Source organism: Mirounga angustirostris, unplaced genomic scaffold (assembly GCF_029215605.1).
Source record: "Mirounga angustirostris isolate CCGP_5_RB_7025 unplaced genomic scaffold, mMirAng1.0.hap1 SCAF_14, whole genome shotgun sequence".
In the NCBI taxonomy this organism is placed as follows: Eukaryota; Metazoa; Chordata; class Mammalia; order Carnivora; family Phocidae; genus Mirounga; species Mirounga angustirostris.
In genome coordinates this window covers 85491927-85512046 of record NW_026991722.1, presented here as the reverse complement: position 1 = coordinate 85512046, position 20120 = coordinate 85491927, and the positions used below count along the sequence as shown (strand labels likewise).

Sequence of the window (20120 nt, the reverse complement as noted above, 5' to 3'; positions counted from 1 at the left end):
ATGCTGCTGAACCTTCACTGGTCTGATTCCTTCCACATACAAACCCTCCCTAGTCCCTAGCAAAACAAGGGCGCTGATGGACTAGTTCATATTAATAGAGAGCATTGCCCGGGTCCGCACTATGTGCCAGGCGCTGCACCAGACCACCCACGGCAAAAGAGGGTTTATGACCCATCTCCCCACTTAACAGAAAAGAAAACTGAGGCTTAGAGCATAGAAGTCTTTGCCCACGGTCCCCGCGTCAGAAGGGGGTGGCACCTGGATTCGAACCCAGGCCTCCCACGCTTTCCATCAGGGCTAAGGATGAGAGGAAAAAGGCAAGGCAAGAAAGAAAGGCATTCTTACCAGTGACACCAGCCCCCGAGAGTGCCCGTGGTGCCCAGCCGGTGGGAGGTGGCATTTATACCTTCCCCAGGAGCGCTGGTGCCAAGACGGGTGATCGCTGCGTCCCCACAGAAAGCAGGACGAGAATGCTGGATTAAGCCCACACCAAAGCCCGGGTCAGCAAATGCCCACAGACATTGTGTCTCTGCACAATAATGTCATTAGCTTTTGGATTCGGCCGCGCCAGGATGGTCAGGCGGCTGGGCAAGGGGATGCCCACTTTGCATGCATCAGCCATCCAGCTGCCAGGACCGGGGCCACGCTGGGTTCACTGGTGTGATCAGTTGAGCCCTGGGGGAAGGCAGACAGAGGCAAATCTCAGTGGATCTGGGGAAAAAAAAACAAGGAAAGGAGGGTGGCTTGCCAGGGTCCGGCATCCATCCATCCACCCACCCATTCATTCATTCGACAAATATTCATCAGGCATCGACTTGGTGCCAAGCTCTGTTACAGGCGGGTAGTGTCAGGGAGGGGACCCACCACAGTCTAGACGGTCCAGGAGAGCTCCCAGGAAGAGCCAGAGTCCTCAGGGATGGGGACAAATCAGCTTGGGAAACCAGGCTGGGAAGAGAGTTCCAGACAGAAAGGGACTGTGTGCGGGGGCTGGTGTGTTATTTAAAGACGTGAAAGCAGGTTAATGTAGCTAAAGTACAGCAGCACCCAGGCTCGGGGCCCAAGGTGGACAGGGGCCTGATCCTGCAGGCCAAGGAGGGTGAACTTCCTGCTGAAGACCCCGGGCTGTCCCAGCACCTGCTGTTCTTAAGTGGGTGCTCCCAGCACCTGCTGTTCTTAAGTGGGTGCTCTTTGGTTTCTCCAAACCTCAGGGGCCTAGGGTCCTAAGAGCACCCACTGCCCCATGGGGCCCTGGCGTTTATGTACATTTCCTCCAGTGTGCATGGCTTTCTCGAAGCCAGCCGGAGTCTTGACCAAATCCAAGATCAGGCAGGAGAGAAGGAACAGCAGTGGGGCTCAGAGACCAGGTTTGAGCAAGACTTGCGCTCCCCCACCTTCCATGCCCCCGACAGACAGACAGACAGACAGACAGACACACCCTCACACACATACTCGGCCACACTGCTTCTGTCTGTAGCACTTCTCACTGCCTGACATGACATTACTCATTTATTTGCCATCTTTCCAAGTAGAAGGTAAGCATCACGAGGGGAGGGCCACGGTCTGCCTGGTTTACCGTGGAACCCACAGAGTCCAGCACGTGATGCATGGGAGGTGCTTTCTTGGTTTCCTGGGGCCGCCATAGCAAAGGACTGAGACCGAGGGGCTTAAAACAACAGAAACTTGGGGTGCCAAATAGTGTGACCTCTATGGAAACAGTATGGCGGTTCCTCAAAAAATTATCAGCGAAATTTCCCTATCCCTCAGCGATTCTGTTTATGGGTATTCAGCCTCCAAGAATCAAAAGCAGGGCCTCGAACAGATCCTTGGACGCCCACGTTCACAGCAGCATTATCCGCAGCAGCCAAAAGGTGCAAACAACACGAATGCTCCTTGACAGATGAAAGGATCAACGAAACGTATCCACAAAATGGAATACAATTCAGCCTTAAAAAGGAAGGGAATTCGACCTGTGCTAGGGCATGGATGAACCTCGAGGACATGATGCTAAGAGAAATATGCCAGTCGCTAAATCTAAATGAGGCATGATGCCCCCGATGTGACATTCCTAGAGGAGCTAGATTTATAGAGACAGGAAGGAGAACGGCGGGTGCCAGGGGCTGGGGGAGGGAGGAACGGGGGGTTAGTGTTCAACAGGCCCAGAGTTTCAGTGTGAGACAATGAGAAAGTTCTGGAGGTGGATGGTGGTGCTGGTCACACGACAGCGTGAATGTACTTTTATGCTGCCAAACTGCACACTTCAAATGATTAAAATGGTAAATGTGATGCTATGTAGTATATTTTTGCACCATAAAAATAATGTCCGAAGAAGCCCATCCCCCAGAAATGTATTGTTACCCAGTTCTGGGGGCCAGAAATCTGAAATCAAGCAGGACTATGTGCCCACTGAAGGCTCTAGTTGGGGGGGGACCTCAACGCACTTGGCTTTGGGTGTGTCCTGAGCCATCTGCTCTTCTAGACAATGAGCTCGATCAGAGCTGGGCTTGGTCTCATCCGTAGCCCCAGTGCCTGCCTAGACCCAGCACACAGTAGGTGCTCAGAAGGTATTTGCTGACTGGTTGAATTAATTAGTGAATAAGAAATACAGAGATGAGTGAAGGTGTCTTAGTTTGGGCGTGACCGGAAGCAGACTCTAAGACAAGGGTTCAAGGACAGGTAGTTTATTTGAGAAGTGACCCCAGGAAGAATCAGCAGGGAAGGGAAGGCAGCCAGTAGGGTGTATGTATGCATGAGCAGGTTGCCACTGGGTCTTCTTGAAATGACGTGGGGTCATGTGATTCATTCTGGCCAGTGGATTCTGAGATGTCTCAGAAGTCTTGTCATTTTATTGCAGACTTTCCAGCCCTTTCTCTTCCATTCGCTGAGATGCATCGTTGCAAGAGGGTGAAGCCTCTGCCAGCCTGGGTCTATGAATGACTGGGTGAAGGAGACCAGCATTAGACCAGCATTAGAAATGTGACATGGGGTGAGAAATAAACCATTGTTGTTAAACAACCAAGACTTGGGGGCTGTTTGTTACCCAGCATAGCCTGACCGATACATGGAGAGAGAGGGCTTGACCTTCCTCTCTGCCTCACCTTGTTACAGGGACAATAGGCCTTGGTGTCCCCAAACACAGTTCACTCCTTAAACATACAGGAGCCAGAGCCGGAAGAACCTTCGAGACCCTCAAGTGGAAAAGTTCTCAACTCTACCAGAACGAACACTCCCTTCTCATGACGATCATTTGGTGAGAGCCCCTCTGCTTTCCTGGAATAAAATTGATCCTCTAATCCACCTACATATATGCTTTCAAAATAAATGCATCGTAAAATGCCCTGACTATAATATAAAGGAATGATCAAATGAAATATGTAGTGATATGTATTTCGATATGAAAGGTTTGGACACAGCGATTCTACCAGATGAAGTAAGAAAGGGATTTGAGGCGTTTGTGCTACTCATCATAGACAGGTTTGGATAGGCAGGTAATATTGAATGGAACATGCACTTGACATGCTCACATGCCTCTGAAGAATCATCTTGAACCTAATACCGCCACACGAACAGACTGGCCCACCGGTAATTTATCAGTGATGCCAACTCCATGGGCAACACCACGACGGGCCCCGTGATTCTACAAAACAGGGAAGAATGCTTGGCAAAGTTCCCGCCTGAGGAGTGGGAGATGCATTCGCTGAAGATCTCCAAGGCTGGGGTCCCAGGAGAGTGCCCACAGAGCCTGCTGCCCAGCTCCCAAGAGTCCTTGGGCTCCGAGAGTCCTGCCTCCATGAGCCCGCTTGCCCCCAGGGTCCCCTCTTCCTGGTGAAGCCTTGCTACTGTTTGCATTCTCACCATACAGCCTAGTTGCCTTATGTCCTGGTTTGCCCTGGCATCCTTAGGACGAACCCCCGTTACTGAGTAATTGGGAAGCCCCTGCTCCACACAGCCATGGAGCCCATCTCCAGGGTCACCATTTTTTGATGATGAGGAGGAAGATGAACACTTACCTAGCAGTTCCTCTGTTTTACCCATTGTTCTCAGCCCTTCCTGCAAATTACATTCGTGTTAATACTCACAACAACCTATGAGATAGATAGTGTTGTTTAGCCCTGAGTTATGGATGACCAAGGCACAGAGAGGCTAGGCCACTTGCCTGAAGTCACACAGTAAGTGGTAGAGCCTGGAAAGGACCCCAAGTGGTATGGATCAAGAGCCCCACTCAGTCATTCTGCCTCTAACCCCTTGACCATGCTGCCTCTAACCAGGAGACTACACTGCCTCTCGATTAAACAGCTAAAGTGATTTCCTGACCCTCGCCCTCACCCGCCTGTCACCAAGAGATACTCTTACTTTACTAACCCTCTCAAGCTCTGTCCCTGCAGAAGCTAGAATTTGAGTCTAGGTGGGAGCTAAGAGTGGCCTTTTGGAGTTAGATGGGCCTGGGGTCCAAAATCAGCTCTGCCCCTCCCAGGCTGTGTGACCCCAGCAGTCAGCTCTCCCTCTCTGAGCTCCCCGGGCTGTTAGGAGGATTGAATGGGAAAATGCCTTGGAGTTCTTGCAGAGAGCAAGCCCTCCCTGACCCAGATGGGTCTGAGGCTTTGGACAGTCGTTCAGACATCAGTGACCTCCTGGATCCCCCTGGATCTGGGTCCGGCGGCACCCCACCTCTAGAGTCAGCCCAGCTGCAGACCCCGGGCCAAGCAGAGCATGGACAGCCGGCGGGCGGGTGTTGGGAGGGGGATGAGCTTTGGAGGCAGAAGTGAACTTGAGTCCTAGCCCCACCCTCTAAAGCTCTGGTACTCAGGCAGTTTGCTTCAGGGCTCGGGGCCTCCATTGCCCTCTCTGCACACGGGGATCTGCGCCGCCTGTCAGTAGATTAGAGATGACACCGTAAAGCACCCAGCGGCATACTCTGCACACTGGGGGGACAGTCGGGTGGCTTTTATTATTATTGTTGCTACTGTTGATTTTCTTCTCTGCCGTGTGTCCCTGCCCCTGAGGGACATGTCACCGTGGGCGGGGCTTAGGAGTGAAAGTTCCAGCGTCCGCACACAGACGGCAAACCTCAGCTCTAGCACTTCTTGTATGTGCGGCCCCGGGAAGGTGATGCTGAGTCTCTGAGCCTCAGCCTCCTCATCTGTGAAATAGGATGAGTAACGGTGCCTGCCTTCCAAGGTCATCTTAGGGTTCAGTGACCCAGACAATGTCCAAACAGCCCTAGCACTTTGAGTAAGGACTGATTTACAAAGCAAAACAAGGTCTCTGTCTGGAAGAGGGAATCTTGGGGGCAGGGGGAGGTGGGGGGAGTGGGGTGTTGCCATCCTTGCTGGGGGTGGGAGTCAACCCAGCCTTTGGTCCGCCTTGCTGGGGGCCCCTCACCTTCCACCCCGAGCCTGACGCCCCACCCAGCTCTCCCCTACACACCAAAGTAAAAATAATTCAAGGTGATTGATCAGCTGTGCATACATATTTTTTAAATATACAGGCTGAAGTAACTGACAATTGCTGCATTCTTCTCAATGCTTTCCTGAGGCCCCTCAAGCCTCCCACACACCAGCTGCATCAGCTGCAGGGGCAGGCTGCAGGTGGCTGGGACCGGCTCTGGGCACAACAGGGGAACCAAGTCAGGGAAACACGCAGGACTGGCTCATGGAGGTGGGAAGGCTGAGGGCAGGTCCCTGGGACTGCAGGAAGCCAGCTGTCACCTGACTGGCAGAGGGAACACTCCCTCTTCTTCCCACTGGGGGCCAGAGGAGACCCCCGTTTATGGGTGGCACTGCCGTGGCAACCACTTCAACCAGATGAAGGAACAGAGGCTCAGAGCTGTCACGGTCAGCGGTGGGAGGTGGGATGGGGTCTCGGTCCCCCAGCCAAGGCTGCAGAAGACCTGTAGGAGGTGGACAGAGCTATGGATGCAAGGAAAAGAGAGAGTCCGGGAGATCATACCATCATGGCTCAGCTAGTGGCCTCCCGGCTTGTCCCCCTGCCTCCCCCATAGCCCCGTGGTCTACACTCTGTTCCACAGCCGGAACAATCCTGTTAAGTCATGTCTCACCTCACTCAGACACTCCATGGCTCCCACCTCCTTCAGACGAGAGTCTGTGGAGCCCTAACTACCCTGACCCCACGCCTCCTCTGACCACTCCCCCATTCTACTGCTTACTCCTTTCCAGACCGACTGCTTTCCTTGCCAAGTCTCCATCACCCAGCCACGCTCCTGCTTGGGACCTTCACACCCACTATTCCTCTGGCTGGAATGTTCTCATGGTTCATTCAGGTCTCAACTCAAATGTCACCTCCTCAGAGCAGAGTTCTCTGACCAGCACCCCCCATCACCTGCCATCATAATATTGCACTTTCCTGCCCATAGCACAATTGGTGGACTCAGAATCTACTTGTTTGTCTCCTGCCTCTCTCCTAGAATGTGAACTCCATGAGAGCAGGACTTTGTTTTGTTCCCTGCTGTGTCCTCAGGCCTTGGACAGGGCCTGGCATTTGCTGAATAAATTAATGAAAATAGACACTGACAGAGAGATGGAGGGGGACATGATGGATGGATGGATGGATGGATGGATGGATGGATGGATGGATGGAAGAGAGACAGAATGGATGGATCAATGGGAGGATGGATGGATGGATGGATGGATGGATGGATGGATGGATGGATGGATGGATGGATGGATGGAGAGAGATAGAATGGATGGATCAATGGGAGGATGGATGGATGGATGGATGGAAGAGAGATAGAATGGATGGATCAATGGGATGGATGGATGGATGGATGGATGGATGGATGGATGGATGGACATGGATGGATGGATGGGAGAGAGAATAGATGGATCAATGGGAGAATTGATGGAAAGAACTGATGGATGAATGGATGGAAGGATGGATAGAAAGATGGGTGGGTGGAAGCATAGATAGATAGCTGGATAGATGGATGGACAGACTGACAGATGGAAACACAGACAGGAAAACAAACACAAAATCAGTGCAAGATGTGCATGTGATTCTGCCTAAAACAACTAGAGCTTAGGGTAGGAACCCAGCTCACTGCCCCCCTTGGTGGTTCTCAGAGCCCTAAAGCCCCAGCCCCCTCAAGAAGTGAACGCAGAGGAACATGGCAGGTGGGGGACCGGCCCCAGGCTTTATTGAGCAGATTCCGGGGAAGGGGGGACAGGCAGACCATCACCCTGGCCCTGAAGCCTCCTCTTCTTGCCTCTGCTGCCCCCCCAGGGCGGGCCTGGGCCACTGGGGCCTGGGTGCCCTTCAGCTGCTGAGGAAGCAGCCCCGCTTGTGCCACTTCTGGTCCCGGATGCGGCGCACAGACTGCAGCTGCGGCTGGTTAGCGTCCCACTCGTTCCAGTGGCGGTATTCGCCCCGCTCGAACACGTACTGGCGCCCGCGGTAGCCGGGGAACTCATAGCCGACCCACCTGCCAGGTACCAAGGTCAGGGTGAGGACGGTCAGCTTCCTGCCTCCAGCCAGACCAATCCTTTTAAAGCCAGCGTCTGACCATGCTCTCTGCCTGCCTAAATTCCTCCCTGGCTCCCCAGTGCCCTCCGGATGAATTCAAATTCCCTCCCCTGCTCCTTCGCGAAACATCTCCAGCCTCATCCCTCAACGTTCCTTCTTCACACCCCGTACTCCAACCTCTCTGACTCTACTTTCCTTGAAGCGGAGTGTCTCTGAGCCCTTCCACATGCTGTTCCTTCTGCCTGGAACACTCTTCCTTGTCTTATCGTGTCCAACTCCCCTTTCATTCATATTCTTTACATCTCAATTCATGTGTCTCCTCCTCCAGGAAAGCCCTTGCTGACTCCCCTGGGCTGAATCAAGTGCATGGTGGGGACTCCCAGAGCCCCAGTGTGTCCCCCATCATAATCCTGATCACAGTGAATTGTGGATACCTGTCTACTTGCCTCCCTAGCAGACTGACATTCCTGACCGCAGAGGCTATGTAATTCTTGTTGTCCCCATACTCTGCACATAGAAATGCTCAGTAAAAAGTTGTTAAATAAATTATCATCAGGGAAAGGTGGCACCTTTCAAGGCTCAACCCCAGATCTCAAGCACATAGGGTGAGATGCAGTCACTGACAAAGGGAAGGTGATCTTAAGATTGCATTAACAGAGGTATTAAGCCTAGAAGGAAGGAGGTGATGTACTATGTACTCTCCTATGTGCTATTCAGGTCATACCTAAAGAACCACTATGTCACTTCTTACCCTGGTAAGAAGGACCAGGATTATGGAAAGGACCTAGAAGAGCAGGGAGTGGCTGCTGTGTAGGAAACACAGTGAACAGAGATTCTCTTTGGAGCCAGAGGACGGGGCAGGGGCAAGAGTGGGGAATGGGTTCCTTACGTCCCGTTGATGGCCCGGATGCTCGCCACGCGGTCCTGGAAGCCATGAGCCCAGAGGCTGGGCACGTCATCATCCACTATCTCCATCTTGCGGCCGCTGAAGGCTGGGTTCTCGAACAGGTGCAGCTTGTGATCTGGGCCATCCTGGGGGCAGGGTCACGGGGTGAGCCGGCTGCTCCCACACTCAGAGCAGGGGTCGTTAGGTGTGGGAAAGAGTCCAGTGACCACAGAACCCCCAAGCCCAATGCCTGAGGATTCCCGAGAGGTCTGCTGGAGGGGTTGGGGACTAGGGTGGTTCCTCCAGAGCCGCTCTCCTTAGGAATCTCAGAACCAGGAAGCCGTGAAACCCAGAGGGGGCCTTTCGGCTCTTGTGAAACTCCATCGTTTAGCAGATAGGGAAACTGAGGCACAGAGAGGCCGGAAGGAGATAAAAATCAGTAATGTAGGAGGATTCCCTGTTTACTAAACCAGGTTCAGATGTGGTCTTCCTAGCTTTCCTCTCACTGTCATCCAAGCAGGCAAATGTTACTGTGACAAGGAGAGAGGCCTGGAGAGGCCACCGAGTGTGGGGGAAGCAGGTGGGGGAGCAGAGCGACATTTAAATGTGATACTGTGGATCGAGTCCCTTCCGGGTGTTTGGGAAAGGCAAGTGAGGAACCATTTACTTTCTGAAGCTCCTTTCTGAACGTGTTGCTTTGAGCACAGTCCTGATCCGAGGCTGGGCCACGAGGCTCCTGATTTGTAATAGGGTTATGCAGGGAAGTGTCAAGGCCATGCTGGCAGATTCAAGATGTGAATCCTGGTGTCCCGATCCCCAGCCCCGGGACCATTCGATAGCCAACTTCCTCTCGTCCCACGCAATCTTCTAGGTCAGAGGTGAAGAGGGCCCTTCCCAAAGCCAGGTCTGTACCAGCCCCGCCCTCCGCTGAACTTGTGCGGGGCGCTTGGCCGGCCAGCTTCTAGGAGCTCCCCGAAGCAGGCAGGAGCTGTACTTACGATGTGCAGAGGCCGGAGGGACAGGAGGCTGTCACTGTGGTGGCTGTTGGACCAGGCGTCCCAGCGAGGGTAGTCCCCCTTCTCCAGGACAAACTGCTCCCCACGGAAGGCTCTGCGCTCGAACGCCAGCCACCTGTAGGAGGAAGCCAGTCTGGGTCCACCACGGCTGCTGCTGAGGGGAGGGACCCACGTCTAGCCAGGGAAGGGCCCCCAAGCTGCTGACCTTTGACATTGAACCCTCCCTCCAACCCTACCGTGGACCCCTGGTCCAGGTATTCAAGCAGCTCCTAGAATATACTGGAAGCTGAGACTCTGAGCCAGAAAAATCATCCTGGGAAACGGTATGAAGAATCTGTTTTATGTGCAGCCTCTGTGTAGGTGCTCAGGAACGTCCTTTCAATGTCTGGCACATAGTAGGTAATCCAAAGACAAATTCCTCTCCCTCCTCCTCCTTATTATTACGTTGTTATTATTTATGTGCATCTTTCCATTCATTTTCACAAAAACTCTGAAGTGCATGCCACCGTTAACCCCACTAGACAGATGGGAAAACTGAGGCCAGAGATGGGGAGGGAGTCACTTAACGGTCCCACAGCAGATCTAGAACTGGAAGCCGGACCTCCTGACGCCCAGGAGGCTCGGGCCTGTGAGGAGGGGGCTGGGGCGTCCAGGTACTCACGGCCCAGACTCCACCTGGATGGAGCCCACCTTCTCCAACAGGCTCTCTGTCAGGCTGGGGCACTCGGCCGAGAGCTCGCACCGCTTGCCCTGGAAGTTCTCCATTTCATACACGATCACCTGAAAGGGCAGCATCCTGAGCATCCCATGGGGGTCGGGCTCCCCCTTCCAGCCCCAGACCCTGGCCTGCACAGTCTCCCTTGGGGCAGGGCAGGGAGGTACCATCCCCTGGGCTCCATCCCCTCTGCCTTGGACGCGTCTCGAGCCAGCATGGGCCACAGGCTTGCGCTGCCCCCTCGTGGCTACGGAGGGGAACGCCCCCCAGAACCTCCAATTAAACCACGGATTGCAACCAGTTATCTGGCAGGCCGTAATCTAAGAGAGTGAAGTGACCTAGGGAAGGAAATGAAGCCGCTTATGGCCAGGAGGGAATGTGCACCCCATTTTAAACTTTTCAAGAGAGGCCAGAAAGCTGTATTTCCCTGAATGCAAAATTTCCCTGTGCCTAACAAAGGAAAACACCCGTTGGCAACCTCTGGGTTGCCCTTCACCTGTCCCACGCCCAGAGAGAAAGAGGCTGCAAAAGAGGAGGAAGGCTTCGCCTCTCTTATCCACCTAGAAGCACAAACTGTCTTTGGAGAAGGTCCCTGGGGTACATCTGTTCTGGTCATTTTATAGAAGGCTCAGAAAGGGTAAGTCATTTGTCCCAGCCTGCACAGCAAATTAGGTAGAGGCACCAGGATTCAAGAAGTGGGCTGGCTCTTTCCTCCCCCGTCCTGGTGGACAGGGCATGGCCCACAGATGCCAGAGGAGCCAGGAAGGCCTGGCAGAGGCACCCACCTTCATGGTGGGCATCTGCCTCTGGGGCTTTGCAAAGGCCTCTAGAAGTCCCTAGACCAGCTGTGTGCTCCCACCAATCAGGCCCAGGGCCAGGCAGGCCCCTGCTTCTCAGACCCCATCTCAGATTAAAGCCCCCAGGGATAGCTCAGAGAGCGAAGAGCTAATAAATTCCAGCTGTTGGAATTCTCCTTGGCACCAGCTCTGGGGGCTGAGACAGGGAGCATTGCTCCCATTTTCCAGATGGGGCTATTGAGGCCCAGAGAATCTGGGGAACTGGACTGAGGTCAGGCAGGAGAGTCAGCACCATGTCTCCTGAGACCCCCGCCCCCGCCGGGCCTCTGTGCCCCACTGAGTCAGTTGCGTTTGTGCGACCAGTTCCCTTCTGCAGATGAGGACACAGAAGAGAGAAGATGCAGCACGATCGTGGTGAGCGAGGTGTCTCCCTGGCCCCCGATGGCTGGAAGGGCCGCTGCTCCTTTCTGCCTGGCGGGGAAGCTGACCCCGAGGCCCGAGAGCAGCCCCAGGCCCACAGACCCTGGAACCCCTCCCTGCCCTGTACCTTGTAGGTGCCCCCAAGGCCTCCATGGCTCTTGCCAGTTGCAGCCTGCTCCGGCGCTCCATGTTGTTCTGCCATCTCCCCAGGAACACCTCTGGCTCCAACCAAAGGAAAATGAGTGAGTCACCAGCCCCCCCCCTCGCCCCCCAGGCCACGCTAGGGGTTGATGTGACTGAAGTCAAGGATGAGCTCCAGAGCCGGGCTGCCCATGGGATGTGGCCATCACTCACTGCATTCGGTCATTCAGTCATTCAACAAACATCCACTGAGCACCCATCATGGGCCACAAGGACTAGGACAGTCAGTGGGCTCAGGATCCCTGTTCTATAGAGGGAAACCCTGAGGCCCAGTGAGGTGAAGCCACTTCCGCAAGGCACACGGTGAGGGAGCTGCCAGGATTGGGCCTAACTCCAAAGCGCATGCCCCTCCCCTACACCCAACTGCTTCCCCCCCACCTCCGAAACAGGGTTCTTCAAGTTCTGTGTAGACGCACCACCCCTGGACCTTGGCCAGAGGGTGGGCTTCAGCGGGGTCCCTCTACAGGGATCTCTCCCACCTCCACGCTCTGGGCCAATCTTTTGTTCATTCTTCCCTCTGTCCACCAAAGGTTCCATGAACATCTGCTCAGTGCCTGGCCTGGTGCTGGGTGACCGGGCCCAACAGGAGACCACAGACTGGTGGGAGATGGACAGATAGACATCTAGAGAACGCATGATGCGGGGGACTGGGTCCTGGGACACGTTTCCATACATTCGGTTATTCATTCCACATGCATTTATGAAGCACTTACGGTGTGCCAGCCACTTAAAGAGACACAGACAGAGAGAGACAGTCCCCCTTCATCCCTGTGGGGACCGTGACACACAACACTGGCCCCGTGGCAGTCATGACAAGGTAGTCATGGGAGGATTCTCATGATCCCCATGACACACAGATGCACAGGAGTGTTCTCCAGTTTATCAGCCCACACACACGCATGCACATGCACACACTCCTGTGATCACCCAGTCCCATCACACCCACCGAACACGACAGCCCCCCCATCTCTCACATATGCCCCTTTCAGACACCCACAGCGGTCCACAAGGTGCACACATCTGCACCCCCCACTCTGGCGGGCACAGCTGCGTGGCCGTGTGCTCTGGAACAGGCCGAGGGAAGCACAGCCTGCAGGCTGCCTGTCCTGCTTATGCCCAGCCTCCGCAGGACAAACGGCCTGGTCCAGCTCATGGAGGACTCCCAGGATCCTTGGCAGCCCCCAGATTTGCTCACTCCCCTCCCTCCCCTGCGCTCAGTCTTTGGAGGCCCCCTTCCCTAAGCACGTGCCCAGGGGCTCAACCCTGGCTGCCTCCCTCGGACACCAGTTGGGCTTGGTGGCTGGATTGGGTCCTCCCTCTTGGCTCCAACCCTTAAGTGAATCCCCGGTTTGTGCGGGGGCCAGCCGTGCATGCCCCGCGGAGATCCCCAAAGGCCTGGGCCTGCCAGGGCAGCCCTCGCCTCCCCGCCCCTGCCCGTCCCAGAATGAACCTGCTGCTGTAGCCTCGGCAAGAACAGAGGGGCCAGCACCGTCTGCAGACAATCTGCCTTTGCTGCGGTGCCCTATTTATGGGCGCTTTTCGACGGCCCAGCACATCCCAGCCTGCTGAGGCAGCGCCCTGTCCACCCAATTCCGTTCGGGCCATTTCACTCCAATAGCGGGCTCAGGAGGCCCCAGTGCCTATGTCCCTGCACCATGACCCCGATGGCGTCCTGGGGACAGACGGACCTCATCAGCTTTGTGGGAAGTCTGACAGCGCCGGCGGGCGGGGGGCATTGGGGTGTAAAGCTCTCCAGCGCCCCCCAACTCCCTTTCTGGGGCTTCCTGGAGCCATCACCTTCCTGTTTGGGCAAAGGACATCCTCGGAAGGACACCAGCTCTCAAAGCGAGGGACCCCAGAATCACTCAATTTTCCCATGGGCCACATGGCCTAAATTTTCAATGAGATCACCCTAAATATAACCCCCAAATTGGGTTTCCACGGGATGCTGCAACAGACCCAACAAAGGTTTATTTTCTTCATGTAGAAGGCATACCCAGTGGACAGCTCCCATTTATTGAAGACCAGCCGTGTGCAAGGAAGGCATTGCGCCAGTTTCATGAACATTGTTTAATCCTCCCCCAGCCCTCTTGAGGGAAGGAATTGCCATCCCCATTTTATAGATGGCTCAGAAACAGTTCAGAGAGGTGAAGTCATTTACCCAAAGTCACACAGCAGAGAGGAGGAGGGTTTGGCTTGCCACAGGGCCCAGATCTTAGCTTCAACAGAAATAAAGGTAATCATGATAGTCACCTAATTTGCGACCCCAAAAAACAAACAAACGCAGACAAACAGAAATTAAAAAACAAATACAAATCAAAAGCCTAGGCCCGTGCATTTTCTAAGTATGATTAATGATTATTGGAAGACTAAAATGAAGAGAGGGCCAAGGAGTGAATTGTTACGGATCAGGGTTTGGTTTTGTTGTGATTTTTGGCCAAAATCCTCCACTCAGCCTAAAACTTGGTCCCCCCGCACCCCTGGAGATGGTGGTGGGACACTGTGGGTGGCAGCTGGCCTCTGGAAGCAGGTGGACCTGTGTGACCTTGGGTGAACTACTGGAGGTCAGCAACAGTCATAAATGGACAACCACGGAGAGATCATGGAACGAAGCGCTTGGCTCAGGCTGCTACTTCCTTGCTTCCATCCACTGAGGATCCTGCCCACTATTGGCAGTTCAAACCCAGGGACTACCTCCTGCTGGGGACCACGGAACACAGAGTTGGATTCGACCCCTTAACTTGGGATGCAGCCGTCACCTGCTAGGGATCTAAGGGGGAAGAAGGAGATGGTGTGACTTCCTCCCATCAGATCCTTTAGGATCCCGAGGAACTACTGTGTGCCCAGCACCTTCACATGCCCTGTTTTCTTTCCTTCAACTATTGCCCACTAAGGTCTCTCTCACCAACCCCCAATTTGGAGTTCCGATGCTCAGCGATATCCCACAGCCGGGAGGAGGCAGAATGAGGATTCCAGCCCACGCTGAATGGAAATCCTGCTTTGTCTCCACGGGTCCCCCTCTCCCAGGACCCCAGCTCCCCCCCTTCCTGCCGCGCGGCCCCCAGCTCAGCACAGACAACAGACCGACTCAGCTGGTGACGGGCGTGCATGCATGGGAGAGCCCATTCATCCACACACTGACACACCAAGTTCTTCAGTGCAACTTGCATTGAAGCTTTATTTGCTATTTTCATGGGCTGAATGCAACATCTTTGTACATGCAAAGGTCATCCTGTCTAATGGCAGTTGACCAGATTCCCAACTGTTCTTCTGTGCGTATGAAACCTCTTTACAGTTACAAAATATAAAAGCACTTGTAGATACCCAATACTCTGTGAGGTCCGGGAAGCCCCATTTGTTTTAAGGTTAAAAATATAGGTTTTTCTAGATGAATGCTCAGTCATGCGATTAGATTCTTTCTGGGATTGGATAAAGTGCCTGTTGTCCACCTTCTGTTCAGCACCCCTTAGAGCTTGTGAATTCATAAGGCAATTGCAGGAACGCCAGCAGGCAGCAGGTGTAACTTTCGTACACACGGGACTCGAATTTCTTTTCTAACGTGACTTAAATTTTATCTCAGGAAGGGACTCAGAAGAAACGTTAGAAAATATATAGTGTATTTGTATGTATTTCCGCTCTCCGCCCCTTCTTACAAAGTGTTTTGAGGATCAGAATCATCTGGGAAGTGCATCACTTCTAGCATATTGGTATGATTTAGGAAACAACACAGTACAAAATATCTTCCATAACACAATATATTACTTTTGCGAGCCCCCTATTTACAGGATCTATAAGGCTATTTGGAATGAGACCAGTAAAAAAGCTCAAATTGTTCTTTAGACAACAGCATGATTTTTGTTTGTTTGTTTGGTTTTTGGTTTTTTGTTGTTGGTTTTTTTTTTTGCTGACATGATACCACTGGAGATTGTCAAAAAAAAGGGCCAGTCTGAATCATGGAGGGAGATGTTCAGGTACCAGGTTAGAGGGTGACTATTTAAGGAGATTTAAGGGAGGGGCAGAAGCTGATTGATTTTAAGGGTTAATTTGCCAGGAACCTCAGGCTGATTTTCCAGAACACAGATTTCTGCACCCCTCCCTGCAGGAACCAATCCCAACAAAAGAAAGCAAATTCTAGAGGGGTGGGGGGGTAACCAAAGGGGAGAGCCTGGCGAAGACCCAGCACACTTGCGCCCACTGGCTTTCCACGTGGCTCTGCATTTCCAGAACCTCAGCTTGCCCAAAACCCCAACAGGGTTGACTTGTAGCAGCCTCTCGGCAGAGCCCAGATCCACGGCTCCCTAGGTGGCTGTAGCCCAAGGTGGACCCCCTTCCAGATGTGGAGTGGGTTCCGCCTGCTTCAAGTGGTTCCCTCCACGTCAATATTGTCCCTCTTCCCCCGTGGAATCACAATGCCATGGGAGTTTTGCTTCCACGTCTGAACGCGTGGTGGAGGAAGAAAGGCACAACTGAGGCTGTAGGAGGCTTCCCCATTTACTCTAGTGACTTGTCACAGTGTAAATTAGGGGCGAGGCTGTCTCCCCTTGGATAGACCTTTTCTCCTGCCTCTACATCCCTCGGGCTCACCCTGAAATGCTAGTTTACACACAGGCTAAGTAATCTGGTTTCCTGTACGAAGGGACGGGACTGGGGGGTGAGGGGGTACCACAGGGATTGAGGGGTAAACACAGAACTGGAGAGTGAGAGGCAGGCTCGACAGCGTTCTCCGTGGAACACCGTCTTCCACGCCAGCCCAAGTCGTCTTTAAAAAAGCATTTAGCTTTGGAGGTGATCTGACCACACGCCTATGGATTTTCAGCTGTATGATTATGCCTAGCTCCTGGGGCAATCTGGGGGCATTGTGATGAGAAAATGCATAAGCGTTAAGTGGACAAAGCGGCCACCAGGTCTGAGTGCGAGCAGCTGAGCTCCCCTCTGGGGGGGGGGGGGGCGGGCACGCCATGGGTTTCCTCCACTCCCTTGCACAGCCTCTAAGCTCTGGGACCTCAGGCCTGCGTCTATTTCGATGCTCGCTCCTTAGCAATACCTAGAGTTGGCCTCACTTCCTTGGACGCACAAAGGCAAACACATTTGTCTGAGAGCATAGGACTTGGCTTGTCCCCCTGGAAGAGCTCCCATCTGATTGTCCTTTTCCCGAATCCCGGATAACCTGAGGCCGTCAGGTCTGTGTCACCCCAAACGCCCCAGGAAACAACGCGAGGCTTCAGCCTCACCAGAATTTCTCTGGTGGCACCAAGGAATCCTCCATAAAACTGATTCTTGAGGCCTCGCCACGGGATTTCATAGGCCAAAGGCCTCTGTTTCATCAGGCAAGGGCCACGAAGAAGGGGATCTAGATACAGACTTATCAAAACACCGGCCGTCAAAATGCTGATGTGCAAAGGGTGTGTGTGTTTGTGTGTCTGTAGACAGATTGTACGTACAGAGATGTGCTTTCTGTGCAAGACTCTCATTTAAGGAGAGCCAAAGGCCCCCAGGAAGGTGATTAGATGAGGGCAGGTGACTTGATTGCATACAAACGATTAAGGCATATTAAGTTAGTTTAAAAAGAGACAGATTTCCAAAGGCAGCTCCAGGCAAACTCAAGAAACTAGCATAGAAACCGCTCGCTTAGGGCCAGAAAACCAGCATACAAACCGCTTGGCTTAGAAAGAGGGGAAAACCAACGACACGCTTGCCCAGCTATCTGCAAAAGTTCCAGGCATCAGCCACTTCTAACTTGGTTGCACTGAGCGTAGTGGGATCCAGAGGTCAAGGGGAGACTGCATGGAGAGGGTGGTTCCTGACCCACTGTGAGGGTCCACTCTGCAGTGGAGAGGTGAGGCTGCTCTCGTCAGTTTCAAGGGGGGTGGGTGGACTTTGTATGTCCTAATCAGCGAGGAATTAAATGGATTTTTGTTTCCAATCAAGGTGTGGGAGGCTGGGCAAAAGATCTCCAGGTTCATCTCATGTTCAAGTGTTTTTCTTCCCTGTTGGGTATACTTGGGCTGAAACATAACTAATTAAGAATTGGAGGGTTTTGCATGGTATCTATAGTCTCACTGAATAGAGCAGGTCTATTCCTACTGTCCAAGATGGTACCAAGGGGCCCTTCCCACCTGAAGGAAAGACAGAGAGCAGCCAGGAAGAGTTGGTCAGAACATGAGGAGTGTCTTCCAAGGGGACCTATGGCCCTGGAGAGCCACCGCATCAAAATTGTTTTAAAACATTAACCGGATCTCGGGGCGCCTGGATGGCTCAGTTGGTTAAGCGTCTGACTCTTGATCTTAGCTCAGGTCTTGATCTCAGGATCATGAGTTCAAGCCCTGCGTTGGGCTCCACGCTGGGCGTGAAGCCTTCTTCAAAACAGAACAAAACAGAACATTAACTGGATCTAAAACAAAGAACGAAGGAAAGGAAAGAAAAATCACCCAAAGCAGCAGTTCCTGGAGGAATCAAATTTCCACCCAAGGGCCACAGATAACAGACTGACCACTACCTCTGGGAATGAAAAGAACACAACTGTTATCAAGCAGGGCCAAAGCTCCAGACACAGATGCATGAGGCTTCCAGATGCAAAAGGCTGGGTGGGTGACGGGGTCGACAACGGTAGCCAAAGGTCAGACTGGGGGAGGGGGCGGGGCTTCAGTCCCTGTCCATGGTGCTGAACCTGGAGAAACAGGATTCCTCTCCACCCCTCACCCCCACCCCCAAGAGAAGGAAGAGATGGCAAAGGGTGAAAGGAAGAAGAGATGGGGGAGACAAATGGAGACTCCTGGAGATGTGGCCAGGGAGAAGGAAGGTATGTTTTGACATCATTTGCAAATAGTGGATTTATCAAGAAAGATTTTCATGTCTTGGGAAGTCAGTGGGTGGGCGTGCATGTGGCCCATCTCTTCCCTATCTAGCCTTAGAAAACTCAGCCCTGGGGTCCCTCAGCAGTCACAGGGGACCCTATGAACTGCCCCAAGCGTCTTTCTCACCAACGGGCATCTCCCAGGCAAGGTTGGCACACAGTTTATGGCAACTCCAGGCATGGCAGGTGGCCAGTCAAGCACATCCAGGATATTTGCTGGAGCCTTGGGTTTCAGACGTGGAGGAGGCTGGTGTTGAGGATTTCCAAAAAGAAAGACCATACAGAGAGTGCCTACGACCCCCAGAGGTCTTAGAGATTCCTGGGAATGAGCTTAGAGCTAGCAAGAAAAAAAAAAAAAAGGAAGCAAAGCAAAACCCATACGTTGTTACCTGGCATCCAGCATGTCTGTCCAGAGAAGGATTTCAGCAAGACCCCTCCCTTCCTGCATTTGGACCTAAAGGAAGCACTTGGTCAGGTAGAGTTGGCAGGGGGTGCGGCGGGGGAGTGGTAGAAGGAAGAGGTGAGAGGGAACAGAAGAACCCCCTCCCTCCCATTCATGCATTTGTTCCAATTTGTAATGATGCTTCCTCCATCTTGGGCGCTGTTCAAAAAAGACTGGAGAAGAAGATTCTCAGGGCGGGTCTGATGTTTGGGTGCGAAAGGCACTGCCATCGGGTTGCCTTTGATGAACCCTTGAGGCCAAGGGACAATGGTCACTCCACAGAAATCAGAGCTCAAATGAGAAGAAACCAGGAAAATATATATACAAAGGTGACAACTGGAATTTTCTTTTAAAAACATGGATGGGGTAAGATAACCTGAGACGATCGGATACTTCAAGCCAATTATTCACACATCTTTCCTTCTGCTCTTGAACGTAAAAAACGTATACATATCAAATTTCAAAGAAAGCTGGCTGAATTATTGCTTTAACGCCTTCTAAAGCAAACCGAAGTGATGTATAATGAGCAGGTCATCTATGCGCACGGCCCCATTGTGACGATAAATACACTTGAAACGAGAGGGTGGGTATGTTTAAAAAATTGGAGCTGCTGATTCTTGGGAGAGGGAAGGAGGCGGAACTGGCCCATAAAGCAATCACAACCCAACCCCATGACCCTGCCTTGGGCCACAGTCACAGCAGGAAACGGAGTCTTCTTCCTTGGAAACAGGCTTTTGAAAGGACCTGCCCTGGTGGGGGTTGGTGGGGGTGGCGAGGGGAGAGGTGCCCTCATAATACAGGTGTTTTCCAGAACCCGGGGAGATGGTCCAGCCTCAGACTGACGGTCCCGGAGTGATGTCTACGGTGGGTAGAAATGCACAGTGTTCACATAAAACACAAAACCACCAGCATGGACAATTCTGGGCAGCCTGGCTTCGTCCTCAGCCTCAAGTGTTGTCTGCGGAGACATGCAAGGGCTTGAGGAGGGCGGGTCTTCGCGCCCCGATCGGCGGCGGGGGAGGGGAGCCTGTGGAGAGGCAGGAGGCACGGGGCCGTGTTCTCCACCCCACTGGAAGGGCCCAGGGAGGGAGCCTTGTGCAGGAAGGAATGGCATCAGTGTGGCCTCATCTTCGGGTTCTGACAGTTAAGGCTTCTGTTCGTTAGATGTGGCAGTGACCCTTGTCTGGAAAGAAAGGGACAGTCCTGGCGTCAGCAAGAGGAACATGGGACCCTAGGTGTCTCGGCCATCAAGCCTTTAAACCTTGTCTGGTATTCTTCGAGACGGCCATCCCCCCATCCCTACAGGCCACAGGC

The 20120-nt window shown here is 53.2% G+C and overlaps 2 protein-coding genes across 11 annotated transcripts in view; both read right to left on the bottom strand.

Annotated features, from left to right (window-relative positions):
• Nucleotides 1-6766: 6766 nt before the first annotated feature.
• CRYBB3 (crystallin beta B3) lies at nt 6767-14553 on the bottom strand. Of its 2 annotated transcripts, XM_045887433.3 has the most exons (5): nt 11438-14553; nt 10040-10158; nt 9361-9493; nt 8366-8508; nt 6767-7435 (listed from the first exon to the last, which is right to left on the bottom strand). In XM_045887433.3, the coding sequence occupies exons 1-5, from the start codon at nt 11510-11512 to the stop codon at nt 7270-7272; spliced, it is 636 nt and encodes a 211-aa protein (XP_045743389.1). In that variant the 5' UTR covers nt 11513-14553; the 3' UTR covers nt 6767-7269. The 2 variants fall into 2 exon arrangements, with proteins under 2 accessions (XP_045743389.1, XP_054366449.1); XM_054510474.2 differs by lacking the exon at nt 11438-14553 and having other exon boundaries at nt 10040-11040.
• Nucleotides 14554-14661: 108 nt separating this feature from the next.
• The window catches only part of KIAA1671 (KIAA1671 ortholog), a 189851-nt gene continuing 184392 nt past the window's right edge, over nt 14662-20120 (bottom strand). For all 9 annotated transcript variants that reach the window (XM_054510473.2, XM_064578559.1, XM_045887435.3 and 6 more), the window contains one exon: nt 14662-19989. The gene's annotated coding sequence lies outside the window, so the exon portion shown is untranslated. The remainder of the gene's footprint in view (nt 19990-20120) is intronic.